The 26,697-nt window shown below is 37.6% G+C and overlaps 1 protein-coding gene across 1 annotated transcript in view; it reads left to right on the top strand.

Annotated features, from left to right (window-relative positions):
* LOC104591935 (myosin-1-like) overlaps positions 1 to 26,697 on the top strand; it is a 37,853-nt gene that overhangs the window by 9,534 nt on the left and 1,622 nt on the right. The window contains exons 2-22 of the mRNA XM_010251094.3: positions 598 to 702; positions 780 to 923; positions 1,027 to 1,177; positions 1,380 to 1,407; positions 10,236 to 10,401; positions 10,544 to 10,607; positions 10,726 to 10,739; positions 10,828 to 10,912; positions 11,185 to 11,288; positions 11,394 to 11,532; positions 12,429 to 12,547; positions 12,991 to 13,143; positions 13,225 to 13,314; positions 13,552 to 13,629; positions 19,040 to 19,198; positions 21,241 to 21,447; positions 23,300 to 23,505; positions 23,623 to 23,758; positions 24,386 to 24,515; positions 24,640 to 24,786; positions 26,278 to 26,357. Coding sequence (XP_010249396.1) covers positions 598 to 702; positions 780 to 923; positions 1,027 to 1,177; positions 1,380 to 1,407; positions 10,236 to 10,401; positions 10,544 to 10,607; positions 10,726 to 10,739; positions 10,828 to 10,912; positions 11,185 to 11,288; positions 11,394 to 11,532; positions 12,429 to 12,547; positions 12,991 to 13,143; positions 13,225 to 13,314; positions 13,552 to 13,629; positions 19,040 to 19,198; positions 21,241 to 21,447; positions 23,300 to 23,505; positions 23,623 to 23,758; positions 24,386 to 24,515; positions 24,640 to 24,786; positions 26,278 to 26,357 — 2,505 coding nt within the window. The remainder of the gene's footprint in view (positions 1 to 597; positions 703 to 779; positions 924 to 1,026; positions 1,178 to 1,379; positions 1,408 to 10,235; positions 10,402 to 10,543; positions 10,608 to 10,725; positions 10,740 to 10,827; positions 10,913 to 11,184; positions 11,289 to 11,393; positions 11,533 to 12,428; positions 12,548 to 12,990; positions 13,144 to 13,224; positions 13,315 to 13,551; positions 13,630 to 19,039; positions 19,199 to 21,240; positions 21,448 to 23,299; positions 23,506 to 23,622; positions 23,759 to 24,385; positions 24,516 to 24,639; positions 24,787 to 26,277; positions 26,358 to 26,697) is intronic.

Here is a 26,697-nt window from a genome sequence, read left to right as displayed (position 1 = left end):
AAAATGGGAAGTTACCGATCAAAAAAAAGATGGTTTAGATGGATCTTCATATCCTGGTTGGCTGTAGATGTTTTGGGTTACTTGCGTTGTTTGCCTTACCTGATCCTGATGTCCTTATATTCACTCATGGTTCTTAATATACAGTTATACACTTGTACTAGGTTCTGGGCATGACATCTTATATATTGCTTAATCTACCAAAAACTATAATCTTGCTTTCATACTTGCCACCTGCAGATCCAGAATTCATTAAAAGAATAATTTACCACATACTTAATGCAAAATCTGCCATTCTTATTCATGGCTTCCATTTCTAGGTTAGCTTATAGCCTTATACTGATTTGAATAAAGTGAGCATTTCTATGTTAAAAAAATTGAAACAAAAAAAATTATGTAGGTTCACACAATCCTCATATCACATCCATCTGTTGATGCCTTTTGCAATTACTATCATGAAGAGTTAGGGCATAATTTCTTTTTTAAGAATTCTAACATATATTGTAGGATGGTCTTTCCAAAAATGATGACATTAATTGTCTTAATCGGCATACTCTCTATTGATTAGTGATACCTACATGTTGAAGTTTATTGTTTCAGAAGAAGCTGCGATCTTGGTGTCAGCTTCCAAATGGTGACTGGGCATTGGGGAAGATAGTGTCAACTTCAGGAGCTGAGACTGTTATTGTGCTTCCTGAAGCAAAAGTAAGCAACAACACTACTGTTCTATTCAAGTGTATCTATCACTGTATTCATCAATCTTGTTTTCCCCTTCTCTGCAGGTTGTGAAGGTGAATGCAGAAAATCTATTACCTGCAAATCCTGATATCCTTGATGGTGTAGATGACCTGATGCAGCTTAGCTATTTAAATGAGCCATCAGTATTGTACAATCTTCAATATAGATACACTCAAGATATGATATATGTGAGTGTTTAATTTATTGTTGGATTTTCACTTAATTGCTGCTAAATGCCTCACCTATCTAAACTCTAAAGTCCATGTGGTATCATATCTATGTATTTTGTAGACAAAAGCAGGACCGGTATTGGTTGCCATCAATCCCTTTAAGGAAGTCCCCTTGTATGGAAATGATTATATTGAAGCATATAAGCATAAATCCATGGAGAACCCACATGTGTATGCCATTGCAGATACAGCCATCAAGGAAATGATACGAGGTTGTTTATCTTCTATACAACTTCTTTACGTTGATTTTTCAGTACCTACACTGCTAAGAGTAATTTTCTCCCTTCTAAATGACGCATGGAAGGGCAGGGATGTCTGGTAAAATGCTATAGATTTGCTTACTTTATTACTTTTGGAGATTGTTTCTGCTCTCATGGGTTCCTATTTTTTTTATTCTTTTTATTTCTATTGCAGATGAAGTAAATCAATCTATAATTATAAGGTTAGTAGTGATTTCTTTCCTCATGTTCATTTTCATATTTCTTTTCATTATGGAGGTGATTGGTAAAGCCACCGGTGATTATAATGTTAATTCTAACTTGTTAGTCTCATGAGACTTATATAAGTAAATACAAACTTTTTAAACATTAATTCTAAGCATCTACTATGTTAAAAGCCTTTGTCTGATGTGTTCATGCTTTGGGCATCATGTGGTTTGTTTACTGAACATGTTTTTTATTTCTTTAGAGGCTAAGATCATGTTTTTTCTTTCCTCTTTCCTCTTATTCTCTATCTTATTTTGTGTATAAAATTTACTTGTTTGAGATGACCGAAAATGATGAGATCTTAATACTTCAGTTGGTGAAACTACCTAGTGGTCAAGCTTCTCTAATAGATAGAGCACCTTTTTGATGCGGTTGTGAAAAGGGAAACACACAAAAGAAGTCAAGTTTCTCCATATTTCTATACCAGTGGAACTATTGTAATTTTTTAGTGATTCTACTTTTGGTCAAGTTGAGTTTTTTGAAAGCTATACTCTGGTTTGTTGGTGTTGTAAGTGTTAATAGAGGGAGGGAAAGAGTGAGGTGTCCCTTGTCCCTGCTTAACAGGGTCAAGGCGTGTGATATAAAATGGGATAGACAATAGTGTCCCTTGTTAAATAAGTACAAAGACCAAAATTCCCCAAACATGTTGTAAATCAGTTTTTCCTTTCTCCTCCTCTCTTCCTTCTTCACAAGATGGTAAACATGTTGTAAATCAGGGTGCTCATCTTTCCCTAGGATTTAAGAATGTATGCCCCCATAGATAGGATCTAGGCAAGCTGGAAATTTAAAAGCTCTACCTTCTTCAACTTGCTTTTCATGCTTCTTGATGAAGGGTAATTTGGCCCGACCTAGTAATAGGGGGACACGTGGACACGACCTAAACTAGCAGGCCGACAGCTCACTCTGACACGCCAAGTCCGCGACGGATCGAGCTCGGATAACCGGACCACCTCGGGACAAGTCTACCTCGGGACAAGGTTACATCAGGACCACCTCGGTTCCAAGGCACTTCGGCATTCATATCAGGTCGGATCTAATGAGCACGAGCTCAGGCAATGCTGACCAACCACTGCATGGCAACCCCGGAGATCTCATCACCATACTTCGCATCTTACGGTATCATGCCTTGTAACGGCTATATTAGCTCACCCACTCCCCGATTTAGGCGGAAATGGGCAACCTTACCGGTTGGTGGCGTTATCCCCACCTAACACGGAAACGAATCCCATATAAAGACTGCACCTACTCCACCAAACCCGCGAGGACTCCAATATATAAAGACCTCACCCCCCAGGGGCGAAGGTATGCGTAATCTCTGCTCTCTAGCTCTCTCATAATCTGATATCATCTTCAAGCTCACTACTAAGTGCTAACTTAACCATCGGAGTGACCTCGCCGGGTAAGCCACCCCGAGTTCTCTGATTCATCTCTTGCAGGTTCCTCAGTTCCCGTTGTTGCTGGTAGCCAGATCACCTCCAGCTGGGAGCAGCCGGATTGTGCTACATCATTTGGCGTCGTCTGTGGGAATTCGCTACTAAAAGCCTTTGCCTCCATTTCAAAAATCTCAAGCTCAGAATCAAATCCATGGCTTCCTCCAGCAACGCCGGACAAAACAACGAAGCGAACGTCTCCGGGGGGCAACCTCAGTTCCTGTCTGTCTGCATAGGTCAGTTCACCATACCGCTCTCCGCGGGTGGGATCCCAACACTGACTGTGCCTCAAGCAACTGTGCCCGTGAACGCCCCACTTCCCCCTGTAGTGGGTGCGACTCTTGCTGAACCAGCTGTGGTTCCCCTTGGAGTCGGACAGAGCCACTGGAGAGGTTTGGTGGCTAAGGCCCTACCTAGGATAACTTCTGATCACTACCCTATAGAAGTAGGACAAGAACCTCTTGGTAATGGACCTAGACCATTCAGGTTTGAAAATATGTGGTTGACACACCCAGACTTCTTGCCTAAGGTTAAGGAATGGTGGAGTGAAGAGATGAGAGAAGTGAAATGGGATGGGGTTAGATTCCACAAAAAATTAAAAATGTTGAGAGGAAAAATAAAAGAATGGAATAAGGATCAATTTGGAAGAGTGGAGGAGGTAAAAGCTAGATTATTGGTTCAGATTGAGGAGTTAGGTGCAAAAGAATCCCAAGGGATGATGGATGAGCAAGACAGAGAAATGAGGAGGAAACTGAAAAAGGAGTTAGAGGAGACTTTGTTGAGGGAGGAGATCTCTTGGAGACAAAAATCCAGACATAAGTGGATCAAGGAAGGGGATGAGAATACCAAATTCTTTCATGCTTTGGCTAATGGGAGAAGGAAGAAAAATTTGATACTAAAGCTTGAGGTTGATGGTGTGGAGATAACCTCTCAAGAGAAGATTTCTAGTAGGATTGTGGATCACTTCAAATCCATCTTTCAAAGACCCTTAGAGAATCGGTTAATAGTAGGGGAGGAGAATTGGCCAACTTTGAACCAAACTAATAAGGGATGGCTGGAAAGAATGATTGAGGAAGAGGAAATTAAACAAGCTGTTTTTTCTATGGATAGGGCTAAGGCACCGGGTCCTGACGGATTTACAATGGCATTTTATCAGGATTGTTGGGACATAGTCAAAGAAGACTTGATTGGAGTATTTAAAGAATTTGAGGATAAACATTTTGTGATCCCTGGAATCAATGCCACCTTTATAGCCTTAATTCCCAAAAAGAAAGATGCCAGACACCCCAAAGATTTTCAGCCACCTGTAAGATTCTGGCAAATGTGCTCTCTAGGAGGATCAAAGCAGTTCTCCCCTCTCTCATTAGCCAAGCACAAGGAGCCTTTATACAGGATAGACAAAATTACAAATCAGATCCTTATTGCAAACAAGAGTGTGGAAGAGATAAGGAGATCGGGCAGGAAAGGATTTGTTTGCAAACTGGACTTGGAGAAAGCCTATGACTTAGTGGATTGGAGTTTCTTGCTGGAGATGTCAAATGGACGTGGATTTGGGGATAAATGGTGTAATTGGATAAGAGGATGCTTAAACTCTTGTCGTTATTCAGTGTTGGTGAATGGGGTGGTTAAGGACTTTTTTCTAGCCAATATAGGCTAAGACAAGGGGATCCACTCTCCCCTTTCCTCTTTACACTTGTTGCTGATGTCTTTAGTAGGATGATCTCCAAAGCAGATGAGGAGGGCCAAATAAAGGGATGGAGAATAGGGAGCAGAGGCATTCCAGTAACTCACCTTTAGTTTGCTGATGATATTGTTATTTTCTGTGAAGGGAATGAGTTGAGCAAAGTGGAGAACCTTAAGATTTTAATAAGTACTTTTGAGAGGGTCTCCAACTTGAAGGTAAATTTTGATAAAAGTTGTGGCTGGAGTAAACTTGGAGAATAGGGAGATTGAATCCATTGCAGAATGCTTAGGTTGCAATATTTCTTCTTGGCCTTTGACATACTTAGGGCTACCCTTAGGAGCCAACCCTAAAGAAAGTAGTTTCTGGGCCCCTATTGTGGAGAAATTTGATAAGTGCTTGGCGGCTTGGAAAAAGAATTACATTTCAATAGGGGGTAGGCTGACTTTAATTAAGGCTACACTTGCCAACCTTCCAACCTACTTTCTTTCAGTGTTCAGGATTCCTCCAAGGGAGGCTAAGAAACTGGAGAAGAGAATGAGGGACTTTCTATGGGAACCAGGAGAGGTGAAATAGGATCACTTGATCAGATGGGAGATAGTTAACAAACCAAAGGAAGAAGGGGATTTAGGGATAGGGAACATAGTGTTGAAGAATGTAGCCCTTCTAGGGAAGTGGCTATGGAGATGGCCGAGAGAGAGAGAGAGAGAGAGAGAGAGAGAGAGAGAGAGAGAGAGAGAGATTATGGCATGAGGTGGTGGCAAGCATTCATGGTTGTGTAGGAAATGGTTGGGATTCCGGGATATCTCGCCGAACTACCCTTACTACACCTTGGAAGGCTATACATGGTATTCTCCCTCGCTTCCTCAGATTCATCAAGTATGATTATTGTTCTGGTAATGCTATTCTGTTTTGGGAGGATATTTGGGTGGGTACTCAACCCCTCAAAGATCGTTTCCCCTCGCTCTATTCCCTTTTCCTTCACAAACATGAGCCAATTGCAACTTTTCTCCCGAGCCCGTTAAACCCCTTATCTTTAAACTGGGACTTTGGGTTTCGTAGAGGGTTAAGGGATGGTGAGTCGAGTTGTGTTATTGAGCTAATTCATTTACTAGAATCCGTTTGCTTGGACCCCACTTCTTCTGATCAAAGAGTTTGGACTCCTCTTCCAAAAGGTACTTTTACTTGCTCTTCTTTTCTAAAATCCCTCAGTTCTAACCCCATTTCCCAAGGATTCCCTGTCAAAGAAATTTGGGCGCGACCTATTCCCCCAAAAATTGTTGTATTCTTCTGGGAAGTCTTCTATGGGAAAATCAATACTTTGGAAAACTTACAGAAAAAGAGACCCCCTCTTTGTCTTTCCCCAAATTGGTGTTCCTTGTGTAAGGCCGAGAATGAGGACTGTTTCCATTTGTTGATCTCCTGTTCCTTTGCTACAGCTATATGGAGGTGGAGCCTTTGTTTATTTGGAGGTAGGTGGTCTATGCCTTCTGATTTAAGCTTGTTATTCAACCCATCTGTCTTTGTTTGGCACAATAGAAGAGGTAAGGTCATGTGAAAATGTGTCAGGGCAGCCACTCTGTGGACTCTTTGGGAGGAAAGGAATGCAAGAATTTTCTTAGAGAAGGAAAGAGGGTTAGATGAAATGAAGGATTGTATCCTAACAAGAGCAATCCATTGGCTGAAAACTGTGGATATCTTTGATGACTTGTGGAGGAATTGGCTAGTAATAGCTAACACTTCAAGAAAGAAGGATAGAATTCTGTTAGAATGGGTTCCGCCTTTGGAAGGTGTCATCAAGCTGAACTTTGATGGAAGTAGCCAAGGCAACCCCGGGCCTTCAGGTATAGGGGGTATCCTGAGAAATAAGGACAGCAACATAATTTCCCTATTCTCAGGACCGGTGGGAGTGGGGGATTCCACAAGGGCAGAAATCCTTGTTGCAGTACAAGGAATTCAGATCGCCAACCAGATTGGGGTGGAGAATCTCCTAGTTGAAGGGGACTCTCAGGTGGTAACAAGGTGGCTCCTAAACTTGGATACCACCATTTGGGGCTACAAAGATCTCATAAAAAAAGTAAAGTGGTTAACCAACAATATGAGAGTTGAGGTAAAATGGGTTAGTAGGTCTGCTAATTCTTTGGCTGATGCTTTAGCCAAATGGGGGGTTTCTAGGGAAGATCTTTTTTGTGCTTCTTTGTAAGTTGTTATTAATTTGAAAATCTGTACTTAACTAGCCCGGAGAGGTTGCAACTCGTGCCTTTCCTTGTGGACTTTGTACTATTGTCTATTGCTGATTAATAAAATTATTTCAATTATAAAAAAAAAATGTTAAAAGAATAGGAGATAGGATAATTTTAAGGGTAAATTACAAAAACCCCCATACTATGGGATCTGTGACAATTGCCCCCTGAACTTTCATTTGCAACAAAGACCCCCCTGAACTTTCACTTTGCAACAAATACCCCCTCCGTTAGAGTTCGATCAGTTAACTTCCAAAAAGATTCTCATTCTGCTGTTTAATTTTTTTTAAGTCCCAAATTACCCTTTTCTTATTTATTTGAATGGTTTATGATTCAATTATTTTTCTAAATATAATACTGAAGTCTTCTTGGTTGCTTTAATAGATCCTTGCTGTGTTCTGGCTGGATTCAATATTCAAATGAAATGGTAGAAGTTTCTTTATGATAGATATAAATTTAAAGTTTCATTTGGTTTTTCTTAATTTATTAAAGAAAGGAGTGAATAATTTTTATATTTTAAGATGAAGAGAGACATTCATGTCAGTGAAATGAAACAAGAATTTAAAGAACTTTGTTTTTCTAATGAATTCTGCCATTTGACTTAATGGCTAGGGGGTATTTGTTGCAAAGTGAAAGTTCAGGAGGGTCTTTGTTGCAAATGAAAGTTCAGGAGGGTAGTTGTCATTGACCCCATAGTATAGGGTGGTCTTTGTCGCAAATGAAAGTTCAAGGGGGTAATTGCCACTGACCCCATAGTATAGGGTGGTCTTTGTCGCAAATGAAAGTTCGAGGGGGTAATTGCCACTGGCTCCATAGTATAGGGGTCTTTGTAATTTACCCTAATTTTAATTAGACTTGTTCTAGGTGAAGAAATCATTAACATAATTAGTGCTTATGCACCTCAAGTTGATTTAGAAGAAAACTTTGAAAGAAAATTTTGGAAAAACTTAGAAAGATTAATCCAAGAAATTCTAAATGAAAAAGGAGATTTTTATAAGAGGCTTAAATGGGAGTGTGGGAAAAAATGCAGGATATGATATGATGCATGAAAGATTTGGGTTTGGGGAGAGGAATGAAATAGGAGATACAATCTTAGAATTTGCAATAGCTTAGGATATGTCAATTCTAAACACATGTTTCAAAATGAAGGATGAATTTAATATTTAAAAGTGGCTCGAATATAAGTCAAATAGATTTGTTTCCTTACTAGGACAACAAAATGAATGATTTGTAGGATTGTGAAGTCATTCCAGGCGAAAGCTTAACTGTACAACATAGATTAGTGATAGTATAGGAAGCGATTTAAACTATGTTAGGTGCACTAAAAGAGGAAGATCAAAGAGTCTTGGTAAAAGATGAGGGAATCAAGGAAATATGGAAAAACTATTTTGAAAAATTATTAAATTAACAACATGGATATACCATATGAGTGAGGATATCTAGATGTCTATACATTTATACCTTATCTTCAATGTAACATGTATAGGTGTCTCAATTATAGATTGTTGTAATATAACACATCTATTATTTTCTTTACTGTTTACCAAAACGTAGGCCTGTGACATGGATACATTATATGAGTGAGGATGTCCTGGTGAATAATATCATACTTGGGGCTTATTACCAGTTAGAAGCTCAAAGACCCTATTCCATTCAACCAACTTCTAAAGGATTGTTGCATTCCTTGGACTTTCCTACTCGATAGTCTCCAAATGATCAATCTCCTACCGCAATGACTTCTATGTAGAAAAGTAAATTTTCAAAGCCTTCTCCCTCTGTTTTAAATTATTAATTTCACTACAGAGTTGATAGTCTCTAGCAACATCTAAAGCTTGGGACAAGTCTTTAACACACAGGAGGTGGTGGTGAGATGGTTAAGGGAAGAGAACACTGGTATGCAGAACTACAGCAATGAAAGGAAAAAAAATTAAATGGCTGGCTAAGGACATTGAGATAAAATACAGTTGGGTGAAGAGATCTGCTAACTCATTTGCTGATGGGTTAGCCAAGTAAGGGGTGAATAGGGATTTTTTGTTTCCGGCTCATTTCTAATTCTGTTTTCTTTTGTTATTTGCTTGTGGGGGGATATCAACTACGCTTTCACCATATAGTGTTTTGCACCCATTTTGCACGGTGACAATTTGAGGCATTTCGCTCAGTGGCCAACCTTGTCACGTATCCTAATTTATCACAACCAGCAATGGCTATATGTTAGATTGAGCCCATTCCAATTTCCAAATAAATGGCCCCATCTTGCTTTATAGTGGTTATCTGCACATTTAAGGTATCCCCAACACCACTTGTAGTAAACCTTGTCTCAAGACCCATTTTAACATCACTCCTAGAAGTGCCCTGAAATCAATACGATACTTTTAAATATCAAGTCAAGAGTAGAGGTGATTCAGCAAAAAAGGGCACAAACAGGGGTAGAATTCACTCCTGGCACTGTAGGAGAAAAGGGAGAAATAGGGGCTACTAACACCAGGACCATAGAACCTTCCAGCATCAAAATCACTTATAAAGCCCCAATAAGTCTACCAACACTTAACTGCTACCTTCAAACCTACTAAAGAACGCCAACTTAAATTGAAATCTCTGGCTTGCTTGACTTATTGGATGAATATTAAAGACTCCTCTTGGGCAGGAATAGACAGATTTTCAGCATCGAAATCACGTATCTTATAAAGCCCCAATAAATCTTCTGACACTTAAGCATGACCTTCAAACCTGCTAAAGAATGCTAACTTAAATTGAAATCTGTCTTTCTTGACTTTTTGGATGAATATTGAAGACTCTCTTCTTGGGCAGGAATAGACACAAATTTTCACGAAGCGCCCTAAAAAAATCTAGGAAACTCAAGGAATATGATCTACATTATAAAATCTCCATGCAATTTGTTGATCCTACAACTGCATGGTTTTCAACCTTGGAGTTGACTGCTCTGGTACCAACTTGTTATTCTTGGATTAATTCAGTTTATTAATCTGAAAATGTTTGTGTGTGAAACTGTGAATGTGGAGAAGAATAGGGAAACATGAGAGAAGGAAGAAAGAAAATTTGGAGAGAGTAGTGGGCTACAGCCCCTTCTCCACTATATATTCAACATACACATGAGAAAATGACAAATCTGCCCCTGATCGTTCACATCAAACAAATAAGAATAAAAACAGAACTTTTAAAATCAAGTAATATTTTGATATTACTAAAGAATTTGCACATTTATGCTCTTGGAGTCCTTACTCAGTTTTGTTCACTACAAGATGTTTAAGATCCAATTTTTTGAGGTACTGACTCTAAATAAATTTATACACTCAGGTAAAATCCAGAATGTTTGTCCAGTTACCACTGATATAATGGCTTGTTTCTTTGGGCGCTTTCCTTAACATATATCTGAATGCATTGATGAAATTCCTGTTAATCTGTTTCTCCAGTGGTGAAAGTGGAGCTGGGAAAACTGAAACAGCAAAGATAGCAATGCAATATTTAGCTGCACTTGGAGGGGGTAGTGGTATAGAATATGAAATATTGAAGACTAATCCCATATTGGAAGCCTTTGGTAATGCAAAAACATCAAGAAATGACAACTCAAGTCGTTTTGTAAGCTATCTATTCTTTTCCGCGGACTCAAAAGTGTGCCTTGTATTGAGTCTGTTGACTATTTTGCTCAAGATTAAATGTAGTAATTTCTCTTTGAAATTGTAGTCTATAAATGCTACTTTTTTTTGACTCAATGGTGCAGGGTAAGCTGATTGAAATTCACTTCAGTGAAACTGGGAAAATTTCTGGTGCCAAAATTCAAACTTGTAAGAAACCTTCTTTCTACCTTGAGTTGATGTTACTTTTCCTGCGTACCAAAGTTGATACTAACTTTAACGTTCTCTTTGTTTTTCTCCTGCCAACTTGGTTCTTAATGAAATTAAGTTTTACTTGAAAAGGTATTTCCTTTTGAACATTGTTCTAGCACTTCTCTGTCGCCTGGGATTACTGTACCATCATTAATTGAATTTCCTGTCTTATGATCAGTCAAGAGTGGTGCAGTGTGCAGAGGGAGAAAGATCATATCATATATTTTATCAGCTCTGTGCTGGAGCTCCTCCAGCACTTAGAGGTATCATATGCGTTCTATATTGTTCTATGACTTTAACATTGCAATCATTTTCTTTCACTGCCTAAAATTGGGATATATTGATGGTTGCAATGTAGGTCAACTCTCTTTGCCCTCCTAGATAATGGTGTTCCACTATTCTATATGATTTATTGGCTTGTTGGATGTTCTAGAACTAGAACTAAGTTTTGAAACCCTTGTGAGTAAATTTTATGTCTTACTTGCTGATTGCATTGACTATCTTTGCCTATTGCTTTTTTTGCTCTTTGTCATAGAGAAACTACATCTGAAGAATGCAAATGAGTATAAATATTTGAGACAGAGCAATTGCTTTTCTATTGCTGGGATTGATGACGCTGAACGTTTTCGCATTGTTATGGTATTTCAACTTATGCCTGCATTACTAGAGATTAAAATTCCTAAATCAGCAGTTCTAGTTTAGTCCTTGTGTTCCATTATCTTTCTAACTTCAGTGTTTTTGCAGGAAGCTCTTAATGTTGTTCACATTAGCAAAGAGGATCAAGATAGTGTATTTGCAATGCTTGCTGCTGTTTTGTGGTTGGGTAATATCTCTTTTACTGTAATCGACAATGAAAACCACGTTGAAGCTGTTGTAGATGAAGGTAAAAATCTTCTTGAACTATGAGCAAGTTCCAATTCCAGAAGTTATTTTTTATTTTGCTAGGCAAACGTGTTGGGTTTGGGAGGGGGAGGGTGAAGGCGTTCTAGTAAGGGACTGAAATTGCGTATTGAGGGAAAACTGGCTTGGAGAATGTTGTAAGGTGGGGTTGCGGTAGAAAAAAGAAATACATTAAGGTTGTTGCAGACCATCTAAGAAACCTGAGTACGCATTGATAAGAACATTTAGGTCTCTTTTATTACAAGGTGCACTAATGCTAGGAATAATTTCTCCCAGATTTTCTTAATGAATATTTTATGGCACCATCTGCCTTTATAATGTATTGCATTCAAGTGCTTAATTTTACCAAGATAATCGACAGCTTGTTATACCCTTTCCTTCCTCAAAAAGACCATAGAGTATATTGGGTTGCTTTGGAATCTTGTTGGTCCCAGGAAATCTTTGTTTAGATTGTTGCATTTCTGTATAGTCTTGAGATAGCTTCTTCCTTTTCTCCCACTTGGACTTTCTTATTCCTGTCATTGTTGACTTGTAAGAGTTAACAATATCTTAGTTTCTAGACATGCATCATATGGACATCTTTAACTCTTTTGTGCATATCGGCTTATTCCAAATATCACAATTCAACATGTGAGTATGTGACTGACATGTGATATAATAAAGTGTCTGGCATACTCAAAAAATTGAGGGTGCTAATTATGAAGGCATCACATTTTTTTTTTCGATCAGTGGCACACTACATGTTGACTACTTAGTGAATACAGCAACTAAGATCATCTGATCATGTTCATGTTTCCAATATATCATTTCTGACATGTTAGTTCCATGATATTTACTTGCTTATTAACATTTTTTTTTGACGTGGCATTTTATTTTCAGGTCTAAATATTGTTGCCAAATTGATTGGATGCAATGTGGGGGAATTAAAGCTGGCTTTGTCAACTCGCAAAATGAGAGTTGGCAATGATAATATTGTCCAAAAGCTTACATTATCTCAGGTAACAGAAATTCTATGGAGATTTATTTGACCTGTTTTCCACACAATAAACAGTCTAGCTATGGTGGAACTAAATATGAACTGGGCAAGGGATTGGACCTTCTATTCAGTTAATCACTTCATAGGAAACCATTTGTTATAACTCAAGTAGCTTCTTGTGTTCTGTTAATCCATACTAGAGAACTCTTTCTCCTGGATGCTTATCATATTTAATTTGGTAATAAAATAAAGTTTATTAAAATAAAAAGGAAGAAATACAAGGAAGGTGTCCAGAGATCACCCAAGAGAAAACAAAAAACACAAACTTCAATTTTTTGGTTTGAAACTTGGAGTAGACTGTCACCTTTATGCATATGCATCATATCTTCTGATAGACAGACTGTGCTTGTACTTTTTCACTGTATGGCAATCATAATTTTTTTCTAACCAGTTCTTGTGCTTTAGGCAATTGACACCAGAGATGCATTGGCTAAATCACTCTATGCTTGTCTTTTTGACTGGGTGGTTGAACAAATAAACAAATCCCTGGAAGTAGGCAAGCGACGTACAGGAAGATCCATCAGCATTCTTGATATCTATGGCTTTGAATCTTTTGATGTATGTTCATACTTATCTTTCTTTCATTTTGAACATGTACTTGTTCAAATTAACTTTTCCGTTTTCCCCTTTTCTTTGCAGAGAAATAGTTTTGAGCAGTTCTGCATAAATTATGCAAATGAGAGATTGCAGCAGCACTTCAATCGCCATTTATTCAAGTTGGAGCAGGAGGTAGGAAGTATGACTCTTTGTTTTGTGTTAAATGGATATAGAATCTAGTTATCGAAATTTGTTTTTCTGTATATATAGATTTACTTCAAAGGATTTCTAAAAGAAACTAGTTTCTGACTTTTATTGATGTCACAATGCTCTTACACCACAAGATGCTTTCTCATTCAAGAAATTATGACTTCAGTGCTGGAACATATAAAATCAGCATCTGTAAAACCTACATAAATTTGCTTTCAGGAATACATCCAAGATGGAATTGACTGGACAAAAGTTGATTTTGAAGACAATCAAGATTGTTTAAATCTTTTTGAGAAGGTGAGTTGCTCATTACTATTTCCTTGTACTATTAAATGATTATTTTATTTATTGATATGTAACTGTGATGGGAGGAAATTTCTTAAAATATGCTATTAGTTAGACCGACAAATATTATCTCATTTATCATTAATGGCATGAAGGAATGTTATATTCTGTTGTTATCATGGAAGATGGAACACCTTAGCAAGAAAAGCGTGCCATTTTTTGCTTCAAGTGTGCAAGAGAGAAGGCAATATCATTGCATACTATCTACTTTTTGGCTGTTAACACACATATGGCAGCAATGGTGTAGGTAACTGAATTCATTTATTAGGAGTTGTGTTGCTGGAGATGCATAATATTGTCAGATTTTCTATGCTTCCCATGAATATTAGAGAAAATTGATTTAGCACAACAAAATGGTGAGGCCCTATGTGGTATTTTGTTAGTTTATTTAGTTCTCTACCTGTTGAAAGTTTCCAATTTGTCCATGGAGATGGAGTGCTGCCAAAGTGTGTTGGTGCATGAAGATCCAAGCTGATCTTTGAGTCTAACATTTCTGTGCACAAGAGATAAAAGGAAAAAAAAAGGTTAGTTTGAAGCTTGGGAAAGAAGGGTGAACTGTATTGATGGAAGGGCAATTGCCTGGTTGAAATGTTTCTTAGACGGATCATGATATGTGGCTAAAAGGTGTAAAAGGAGGTACAAGTTGAGAACTGACAGGAGGCACTTCATGGTGGAACTGAAAGAAGACAAAGAAGGAAGGTTCATTGAGATTTCAGAATATTTTGAAGCACGGAAAGTACAGAAAATATGCATACCAGATGGAAGATCCTCTGTGGGATGGAAACTAATGACACAACTCCTATAGTAGTTCATTGTGGAAAAAAAAACTTTGGGGAATGGAAGGAAGTTTTGAACTTAAACAGCAAAAGTGATGAGGAAGAGACTAGAAGTTTGGAAGGAAAACTAAGTCACTGACAAGTGGAGTAAATCAGTGGAAACACAGCACCTCCATCAATTTGAACAATACGTTTGTTATGCCTACCAATGTCTGACCTCGCAGCTGGGATGAAGTGCTACCTGTGATAGTCTATAATATGAAATAATTTTCTGGTGCTACTAGCAAATCCTTCCTATCCACCAAAGCACTACTCTCCCTGGTCACAGTGATTGACAAAGTTGCTGAGATTGCAATACCATCTTCATGGGAAGTAGAATATTAACCATATCAAAGCAGAAGCTAATATAACTGGCAGATGGAGGTGGAGGATATAGGGATCTGTGGCCTCCCCTTTAATCCGTGAAAACCAAAGGTATTCGAGGAGATAGGTGACTACTGTGGTGGTTTATGCAGTGCATGACCGAACTTGGTGGGTGCTAAATTTCTAGCATCCAAGTGGCTGGGGGAGCAATAGGTGTGATTCCAAGAGTGTTAGACATTCATTTCAATGGAATGATTGGCAAAGTGTGGATCACTTCCTCAGCTGAAGCAAGGCTGCAACACAAGGAGCTCCAGGGGAGGGACAATAAGCTGGTGGGTAGGACATGTTTCATCATGGAAATGGATAATCAGTAGCTGAGTGGAAGTGAGCTACAAAGGCTACATTGAAGGGCTATGATCTACCTGAAGACATGTTTCATCATGGAAATAGATAATCAGTAGCTGAGTGGAAGTGAGCTACAAAGGCTACATTGAAGGGCTATGATCTACTGAAGCTGATGTCTTGTTTTTTGGATAAGTGGTGAGGGAATCTGGACTGATGAACTGTGAAAATCAAAATCAGGTTTCTTCAGGCAGATTTAGCTCAAACGTTTGTTCCACCTTCTACATTAGGTTATGTCCATGGGGGTGTTGGGGGAACGTATTTTGACGTTTCCCCCAACAGGCTGGCACTTCCACTTTGGTTGTCTTATGTGGTGCCTAGTGGCATTTATGTTTTTAAACTACAATAAACAATTGCACATTGTTCTATGTGCCAAAACACCTCACTTTCCTGATTTACAATGCTACAATTCAGGTACAAGTTACCAAACATCTGCATACTGACACAAAGGGGACGTGAAAATGGTAGTATGGTATGAGCCAGATTTGAGGACTATAATGATATTCGATTCAATGAGGATTTGCTAGTAATGAAGAAATAGGATGGAAGGAGAAATAAAAAATGAATGAGAACAACACAACCAAGACTGGACAAACAATAAACCTGCAACAGAAGTGGATCCTGTCTTGGGATAGAATAGAAATTAAAGTTTTTGCCACAGCTTCTTTAAGATTTTGTCAGCCTGAGATTTGGGCATTATCAAGAACTGTATGGTTCCTCTCTATTTATATTATCCCAAAAGATAGCTGCTGGGATCAAATGCCAAGCTAGCTTTCCCTTCTTTCTGAGTTCATTGATGTGCTCATGTGTCAACTATCAAGTGTCTCCAACATGGATTTAGGAAACACCTAGCATATGGTAAGGGATTGGATGAAGTATGCCCGCATTATAGCACTGAATGGGCAATAAATAAAGAGGTGATTTGTTGTTTCAAGGTTCTCATTGCAGAAAATGAAGCCTGAAGTTAAATGGGAAGTTTTCAGCTCATAAGTTTGCATTACACTGGTTAGTTTAAAGAAGATAATAGAGAAGGTTAGATCTTGAAGGCATGGTAGTAATGGATTGCAGGTGGAATCTGGAAAGCAGACAGGGTTGAGGTGGAAGCCACCATTTGAATGACGGAAGGAAAAGTGATCTTCCCCAAGTGACGATATCTTCTTGGAATTGGAGGAATCAGATGTATAGGTATGAAAGAAGTTTCTTTGTAGATTCCTTTTGGCGAGATTTAGGAGTTTTATAGGAGATTACATGGGACTGGAGGAATGGGCAAATGACGTATGGAGAATCACGAGGGAGTGAGGATTAAAAAACTGATCCAATACTTATTTCTTTTCATTGTTCCATTGAAATTGGAGGCGGGGAAGATCTTGAATTGCAGTCCATGTTTATCATCATCCTTGATTGAGGAAGAGGGATAAAACCTTTGTAATTGGTTCCTAGATAAAGAGTCAATATAGGAGTCTAAAAACTACTGATAAAAATAGAGACGTCTCAAAAATAGTTTTTGTAGTAGCTCAATATCTTGTTAAAAATTATCCCCATCTTTTAAGCCTTGTCCCAACCATGTGTGGTCGGCTACATGAAGCTTGTTTCACCATCCTGTTCTGTTTGGTGCCATATTTATGGGCACTTGTATCTTGTTAAAAATAAGTTCAGGAATTTATTGTTTTGATTGGTAAGTTGAGGAAATTGCTTGAGTAGGGTGTGGGGATGTCAACTTTATTTAGATATTGGTTTGTATAGTTCATTATTTCAAAATGCAGAAGACTATAAGTCTAATAGGGAGCACTTATAAAATTTTGGCTAAGGTTTTGGCAAGAAGACTAAGAGAAGTCCTAGAAGACCTAATCTCGCTAAATCAATTTGCTTTTGTAAAAAGGAGACAATCATTTTTGCCTAGCTAGATCTCTAACACGCCCAGTAGTTTACAAGTGGAGACAGAGTCCAACCTCAAATTCAATGGGAGATCTATAGGCAACCTTTAGGAGGAAGGAATGATGAGAGTGTTTACTGGGTCTTTAGTGGACCCATAGGGGTAGGGCTGCAAATGAATTGGATCGAATTTGGATAGGCCCTGATTCGGTCTTGCATGATCCAATTTTATTCAATTGCATTTATATATGAAAGTATATAATAATTTATGTATTTATTTATTTACCCTTGGTGAAACTTAAATGGCAGAAGCTCTTTGGAAGAATTTTTGTTGTATATGGGGGTATATGCCTTATAGTTAACCTAAAACACAAAGAAACAAGAAAACATTAATGACCCATTGTCTTGTCATTTCAATGACTGTTTGAACGAAGAGGCAAAAACTAAAACCCTATTGACCTAATCTTTTTGCATATCAGCTAAGAGGGTGTAGTCCATTGCCCATTAAAGCAGGCTTTCAATGGCTTGAAGGGGCTTTCATCATTTGCACAAAGTTGATTGTTGAGGACAAAATATTTTTACTATTTGTTAAGGGTCAATCGTCATCATCACTGATTTTAATGAGTGAGAAGGCTTGAGTGGCTGTTAACTTTGATCTTTTGTATCACCTATTCACCTGTGTCTTGTCTTCAATCTCCTCAATTGATCATTCATCGCACAGTCTGGTCATGGAATAGGTATTTCAATGCAGAAGGCACTACTGTGGAAATAAACAAGGACAGGGAATTTCTAAATTTGATGCTATTGGACAACAGTGTTTATGTTTGAGAACAAAACCTTTATAGAATTTACAAATGCATTGGTTTTTGTCAAGACAATGAAACGATGGTATGTAGATCGAGAAATGGTGGAACAACGACAACTTTGGGTTGGGCTATTGGCTTTGGGGTTCTTTGTTTCTTTATTTTTGATGTGTAGACTAAGTGGCCAATGATCTACTTTTACATTTGCAATTACCTTTTGATCTTTGGACAACAATGCAAGTGCTCATGTTCTTTCTAGTTTGTTCTACTGTTCAAGTAACACCATAATTACCCAATCGCCACAACCGAATTGAATCGAATTTGAATCTGATATCTGTTAATATGATCAAATCGAATTTGAATAGGGAATGCTAAATATTTGTTGGATTCAAATTGAATTTGGATTATTGGATGTGGGTTTTTTCTTATCAAATCTAATTGGTTATACCCTTATCTGAATTTGATTTGATCCATTTGCAGCCCTACATAGGGGTGTAGCAGACTCAACAAAGGATAAGGTCTTTGCAGTGCTAATGGGGAATAGAATTGCTAGACAATTAGGTTTGTCCTCCCTCACCATCAAAGGAGTACTAGGCGAATATCATCAACTGGTTAGGGAAGCAGGTGAACAGGTCATGGAGGGTGACCCATTACTTATCGAAAGCCAAGGACATGGAGTCTCTTTTGCATACTATAGTTAGGTGGATCCCCAGGGAGTTGAACCATGTTGGCTGATGGTTTAGCCAAGTCAGGGGTCCAAAGGAGTACTTGTACAGTGACAGTATATTGCCAATATAATTTTTTTGTGGGGTCTTTTTTGTGTCATCCCCTCATGTACATAAGTGACTTTGCATTGTATCTAATTTGTTTTTTCCTTTTTAATTATCTTTTGTTATGGCTTCCAATATGATCTTAATAAAAACATAGTATAAAGTTTTCCTCCAATAAAACCACAAAAAAAAACATTAAACTTATTTATTTTGAAGTGAAATGAAAATAATAAACTTATGCTTTCACTTTGTGGCATGCTAATCCATCTGAAGCTTTTCTATTAAATTCTTAGTTTTTTTCCCTGTTAAATGATTAGTTAATTTCATTATTTATGATTCATTGCATTTAACATTCATTCCCTGAATTTTCATGCAGAAACCATTGGGATTATTGTCTCTGTTGGACGAGGAGTCAACTTTTCCAAATGGAACTGACTTGACATTTGCCAACAAACTTAAGCAGCATCTGAATTCTAATTCTTGTTTCAGAGGAGAACGAGGCAGAGCTTTCAGTGTCCTTCATTATGCAGGGGAGGTTGTCATCTGATCCATAATAGACTCTTTCATTATGGGGAAACCTAAGTTTTACGTTAGGTGGACAATAAGACATATATAGAAGGCATAAGGCAATGTCATATTGCATGGGTTAGGATAAATATTCCACCTAAGGGAATATCAATCGAATGGATTGTGTTGGATTGGATCAATGAACGTCATGCTGGGTATGGTTGTGAAGTAATCAATTGGGCAATGACAGGTCAAACCTAGAACTGGTAAATAAACCAGCCGACAAAAAAATAGGTGAATCAGCCAGATTGTACTGTACCAAGTAAGATCACCATATAGGTTAAATAATGCTTAACAAAGGAATGAACCTTTTATTAATCCTTTGATTGATTTCCAGTATGCCAAACAAGAGGAAAAAATATGCCATGCTTTAGGAACTCAGTATTGCCTCCCTAGTGCCACCATCTGATAGATTCTTCTTGGATTTAGGAACTACCTTCAGTGGATGGCCACCTTATATTAAATTCAATCTGATGAAGGATAAGTTTAGAGAATTCAATAGTATGCTATTACTGGAAAATTTGGGCTTCAAGCAACTGACAATCTAGAATTCTGTAGGTAAAATTTTGGAACCAATGGTGACTATGTCTTAACCATTTAAAGTATCATTAATAATATTACTTGTGCTTTTTGTGCTGTATGTTAAGACTAATCCTTCTATAGTTTGAGAGAGAAAGGGACACTTGAACACTTTTTTTGATGTAAACATATATTTTTCAATACAAAATTATGTGAATTGGATTACTTTCTTGGTTTTATCTTGTTGTGTTTGCTTCTTTAAAGTTTGGCATTTGATATGGGTTTGTCAGGACTATATTCACACAGCCGCATCTTGCTTCCATGCGTGACTGCCAAGCATGCTGAAATCTTGGTGGTAGAACTTGGAAGGTTTAGACTGAAAAAATATGAATAAAAGGGAAGAACACAGAAAAGATAAAAGGCAGAAAAGAAGAAAAAAGTGGGTTGGCTAAAGAACAGAATGGAAGGATAATGGAAATACAGATTTTTCATGAGGGAGGTATGCAATTAGCTTATGGGAAGGTGGCCAGATGTCAGTGGATTCATGGATTTTAGTTGTACTCTGGATTTCTGATTCGTATAAAACAGAGTATGTGATAAAGGGGTGTCAACAGAATACCCTAAAGGGATACTTAATACATTGTACATCTCATTTTTTCACTATATGTTAATAAACTCTTACTGTTATCCATCAAACAAGAAAAAGAAAAGAGACAGTATGTGACTTTCTGATTTGTATAAACAGAGTATGTGAGAAATGGGTGTTGACAGTAGAATACCCTAAAGGGATACTGAATACATTGTACATCTCATTTTTTTTTCACTATATGTTAATAAACTCTTACAGTTTTCCATCAAAGAAAAAGCAAAAAAAGAAAAGAGACAGTTTGCGACTTTCTTATTTGTTTAAACAGAGTATGTGAGAAAGGGGTGTTGACAGTTAGAATACTCTATAGGGATACTAAATACATTGTGAGTTGAGAGGAAAACAGTAAATTGGCTTGTTGAGAGGAGAGTGTACTTTATGTATTTAGGCAGCAGGGTAGAAGAGGGATTTCCGATCGATAAATAAGGATGATCCTTCCAGTTTTTTACATAAACAGGGGTATTTATGTAAGTGATGTTCTTGTGATAACAAAAGGCCAACTGCTTTAGGGGAGATTATGTTCTCTAAGTCTCTCCTAAGCACATCAGACACTCTCTTTGCCAATCTCAGTTCTTTCTCTCCTTTTTTATTTTTTCCTTCTTTCTCTTGCTGTTCTGACCTTGTTGCAGCATACTTACAGGGCTCATGCCCATTCTTCTTAATGGACCTTTAAACTTCCAAATAATGGAAAATACTAACATACCATTTACATTTAAACTTCCAAATTACTACTGTGATCATCTACTTTCTACCTGATGGATATTTTAGAGTTTCTCCTTTTATTTTGTTTGCTTTCCTGGGTGCCTGAATGTTAAAACCTAATAATTTAATTCTTACCTACTCAGGTTACATATGACACTAGCGGGTTTTTGGAGAAAAACAGGGATCTGTTACATTTAGATTCTATTCAGCTTCTGTCTTCTTGCACATGCCGACTCCCCCAGATATTTGCTTCCAATATGCTTATTCAATCTGAGAAGCCAGTGGTGGGTCCTTTGTACAAATCAGGGGGAGCAGATTCCCAAAAGCTGAGCGTTGCGACAAAGTTCAAGGTAATATAATTGAAGTTGTTATCTCAAATTCACCCATATTATCACTATAAATATAATTTCAAATATTATAAATATGGTTCTGTTTCTTTCTTTTTTTTTTCTTCCATTTTTTATTGTGTAGTTCAGCAAATATGACAAGATATTAAAGGCGACAAAGGATTAGCCAAATACTATGGCTGTTCAGCAGGCTGTGGAACCAATAATTATTTTCCATGCCAGTAATAAAATACATGGGACCCACACCTCTCACAGTGGGGCCCATGAATTTATTACTGGCATGGAATATTATCATTGGTTCCGCATCCCACTGAACAGCCATCACATTTAGCTAATTCAAATTAATTAAGGGCTGGAAGGCTTTTGACAGAATTCTCCTTATCAGGACAAAGCAGGCAATCTAGAAATGTTGATACCTTTCAGCTGGGACAATGAAAACCTTGCTGGAAAGCACCCTTTCCCATTAACCTATCTATTATTTAATCCCTATTCCCTGTACCAGCAGCTGTTGCAGACAAACTGAAAAAAATCCAAAGGGACTTCCTGTGGAGAGGGTAGAGAGGAAGAGATAAGATACATCTAGTTCAATGGGACCAAGTGTGCAGACTTGAACAAGCAGGGGGTTTTGGTGTAAAGAAGTTGAAGGAGATGAATATTACCCTGATTGCTGAATGGTTTTAGCGGTTAGCATACAGCCACACCTCCTTTGGAGGCAAATTATCCTAGAAAATTTTGGTGCAAGGAAACATCATAATAAATTTCTTTCAGGTAATTATCTGAAGGTGGGAAATGGTCAAAGAGTCAGTTTTTGGAAGGACATGTGGTGTGTGGAAAGGGTTTTGATGAAGAGTTTTCCTTATTTCTGTTGGCTGAAAATAGGAATGCTAGAGTGACTGAAATGAATGTTTCTCAGGATGGAGTGGTGTCATGGCACCTTGCTTTACGAAGAAACCTTGATGACTGGGGAACCGATGAGTTGGTTGCCTACTTAATTTGCTGAATGGGAATATCCCCAGACCAGACCAGGCAGATGCTAGATGCTGGAGCTGGGAAAATTCAGAGAGCTTCACTATAAAATCCTTTTGCAAACAGCTTTGTCCCAGAATTCAAACTTCCCCCCCACAAAGAGGTCTGGTCCTCAGATACCTTCAAAATTAGCTTTTTAATGTGGTCTGTGGTATTTGGACAGATGTCTTACAAGGAAATAACCTCCTTAGAAAAGGATTAAACATTCAATCTGATTCCTGTGTGCTGTGTGAAGCTAGAAGAGAAACCACTTCTCACCTATTCCTGCATTGTCCCTTGGTAAGAGACATTTATATCATTTTTGTAGGCTGTTCGACCTATCCTAGATCCTGCATTTCCCCTCTTTAGTAATAAGAGATAGACCAACTAATTTACCCTTAGATTTGACAATGAAGAGGCATAGCTCCCCCTGTCTACTAAAATAAAAGGAATCAAACTAATAAGAAAATGTAAGCTGGAACATCTGACTACTCTTAGCTAAGCTAATAAACTTTGCAGCTTCAGATTGCCACTATCAATTATGTCACATGGTTAATGAACCTCACATGCACCCTGTTCTGTCTCCACCATTTTGTAAGACTCAGATTGGTTGGATTGTGAAAACTGGGAAACAGTGGTCTTTCCAGGTCCCAGTTAAATGACGGTTTTCATGAGTTGAATGGGCTAGGCACCCAGTTAACCGGAAAAACCATGACCTGTGGAGCATTCTTGTTTTTAGTCCAGTCCAAGTCTTACAACATTGGTCCACACCCCATCCCTATAATGTGTAATATGTAATACCAAAAAAATGTTGTCACATGGTCATGATTGATCTTTCATTTTCATCTAGGGTCAACTTTTTCAACTGATGAAACGGTTGGAGAATACAACACCACACTTCATACGCTGTATCAAGCCCAACAACTTGCAACGCCCTGGAATATATGATCAAGGACTTGTGTTGCAGCAGTTAAGATGTTGTGGAGTCCTAGAGGTGGTTCGAATATCAAGATCTGGTTATCCTACCAGGATGTCTCACCAAAAGTTTGCAAGAAGGTACAGTTACATACATACAATATATACATACACAGACATATAGCTTTAAGATGGAGGTATTCCATAGTTTTGCATCTGTTTTTCAATCGCTTTCCCCTCTCTTGTTATCTGTATTAGGTATGGTTTTCTTCTTTTGGAGAGTGTTGCTTCACAAGATCCACTCAGTGTTTCAGTTGCAATTCTTCACCAGTTCAATATTCTTCCTGAGATGTATCAAGTTGGCTATACAAAGTTGTTTTTCCGAACTGGCCAGGTAGCTTATTGTTCTTTACTAGGGTTTTCTGTATAAATAAATTTTTAATTTGAAGATTCACAGCTTTAGCTTCTCTATCTTGGAGTTTCCTTCCCTGACAGGACCCATGAAAAACTTCACCTTCTTGTGATGAGTTGTTTCTTTCTTCCTTTTCTTTTGTCCCATTTTCTGCAGCTTTTTGTCAGCTTATTTTTAGACTTCCCTGATCTGGAATGAGAATAACCCTAAATTTTCATGTCTCTATAGCAGCTAACTCATGCATAACATCTTTTTTAAGATGGTCTTATAAATTTTGATCGGTGGTTCTATTTTCATACTTTGGAATTCATGTGTTTGGATCACAGAATATCATATTCCTTTTTCTTGTTCACTCTCTAATCCTAACATTGTTTAGTTAAGGACAACTCAATCCATTGTGATCCAGAGCCTATTATACTAGTGATTATTCAACTTTCTTTTGAACTAAAACTCATACTTTCATTAGTTTGATTGGCTTCCCCAAGATTCACATTCCTTCTCCCTATAGAAGCCCTTGTGGCCAGAACTGCAGAAGATGTAAAGACGTAGTGAAGTTTTTCTAATCAGAAAAATTCTGACCAAACATTTTGCAAATATTGCAATCAATAGATTGGTGTGCTCGAGGATACAAGAAATCGTACTCTCCATGGCATTTTACGAGTTCAGAGCTGCTTCAGAGGTCACAAAGCTCGCTGTTATCTCAAGGAGCTTAGGAGAGGAATTGTCATGCTGCAGTCATGTATTGTCTTTTTCAACTTTTATTATTTTGATTAGGTCAATTGAACGGTATAGTAATGGCAAAATGGTGCTTAGGGTTCTCTATTATCATTTGGGCAATTAATATCATCACTATATCCTTGCAGTTGTCCGTGGAGAGAAAACCAGAAAGGAATATGCAGTCTTTGTACAAAATCATAGAGCTGCTGTAGTCATACAAAAACAGATAAAAGGCAGGATTGCTAGGAAAAAATTTATCAATGTTCGTTGTGCATCAATATTGATACAGTCAGGTAAGACTTTAATTTACCTTTTGCCCGAAGATCTCTGACTGGACTTGCCAATTATTCTCAAGTGCATTATGATGGCCAACCATGGCGTTGTATTCTACTGGAACATAAACCATTACTTTATACACATAATGGTCTCAAACCATTATTTCAACCATTATTACTAATTAATAACATTTTAACTTGGTTTTCTTTTTTCAGATCAAATATGTCTCATTTTAATTATAGTTTTGAAATGCATATAGGTTTGTTAAACTCCAAGGGGTGGGATTCAGATTGATCATGTAACGAGATGATGTCTGTTTCAGGATTGAATTAGATAAAGATCACGCCAGCCCAACTCCTGTTAACAACCTAAAGCTGACATGCTTAGTTCAATGTATCAAATTTACTGCCTACCAAGCCACCTGGATATTTTTTTATCAACTTATGAATTAAAAATTGATAAACCATGAATCTTCAATTTAGAATATGGCAATTGCATCGAATGTGGTCAGACTTGGATCAGGCTGGACAGTTGGACCACAAGAACCGGGAACTGGTCAGAATACTCCATTTACTTGTGTTGATGTGTCACCCTCTAATATTTATTGTTTTACTCTTATTTTGATGTAAAAGAGCTTTAAAAGTTAATCAAGAACCATTTCCACTTTTTTTTTTTAAATTTCATGACTTCATTTGAATGGTCAAACTGGACAGTTGAACTGTTTGATCCATGGCCCAGCCACCCAAAATGTTCTCTATCAAGTATGGCAACATTGATTGCATCACTGAATGAGCTGCCTCATATTCATGGTAAACAAGACATAACTAATATTACAAAAAATTGAATATGTCAATCAAGCCTAAAATAGCAGAATAAATTTCTCCACTAAAATCTAAATTAAAAACAAAGCAAGGCTCTTGATATTCAAATCAAATTGCAAACATTGATAGCTTACTTTATCCTCATCCAAGTCATCTTTACCATAGTTGCAACCGGTGGTGCATCTTCTTCATTTTCTGAGATTGATGCAAAAGTATTTCCGTCTTCCGCTTTTTTCTTGAAGGATTTTTTCATTCATCATCTTTAACTAGGTGATGTTTCTCAAATGAGACACTATTACATATGACTTACCCACAATTTTGTATCCACATTGATTCTATTTTCGGGATGAAGTTCCAATGTTCCAGACAATGTTCCAACATTGCATCTTATCCATCAATCATTTTTCAACAAAAATAAGAAAAATTTGACAGAAAGCACCACCACTGTAACATGGGTTGCAATAATTTTTCTGGTGAATAAAAAAAGACAGCACCATTGGCCTCTTTATCATTATTACTTCTAAATGTTGAGTGTTTTCCTTTGATGCCATACAGTGCTGCAAGAATTATGTATCAGGTCCAGCTCCAGAAAAGCAAGACATTTTCTGTTTATTACATGTTTGTGATAGTGTGTTTCAGGGATCATGTCAAGTTCTATTCATGATTCATATTAAACATGTTTTGCAGTTATTCGTGGCTGGCTAGTTAGAAGGTGTTCGGGAGATGTGGGTTTGCTGAACACAACCCAGAAGTTTGAAGGCACAAAGGTATTTCTTGATGCTCATATTTTAATCATCTGCAATATACTGCACTAAATTTTACTTTACTAAATTTTGATTGTTCCATGAATTTCTGAGTCATATCCATGTTTTCTATTTCTAATTCCACTTCAGAAGTGCCATTATATTATCAGTTCATCATCATTATGTGTGTTTGTGCTGTTTTTTAAATGTTCAAGTTGTTTGTTTCAGCATATACATCATGCATGGTACTACTTTTCTGCAAATTGGTTTTTATATAACGCGTAGATGATGCACTATATGTTACTTTGTACATGTCAACCCTTTGACTTTGCCTGAACAATTAAGAGAACTCTGTGCAAGCTCT

Source organism: Nelumbo nucifera, chromosome 3 (genome assembly GCF_055504915.1).
Source record: "Nelumbo nucifera cultivar China Antique chromosome 3, China Antique-T2T, whole genome shotgun sequence".
NCBI lineage: Eukaryota > Viridiplantae > Streptophyta > Magnoliopsida > Proteales > Nelumbonaceae > Nelumbo > Nelumbo nucifera.
Note: the sequence above shows the minus strand (reverse complement) of the source record. Positions and strands in the feature narration are given on the sequence as shown.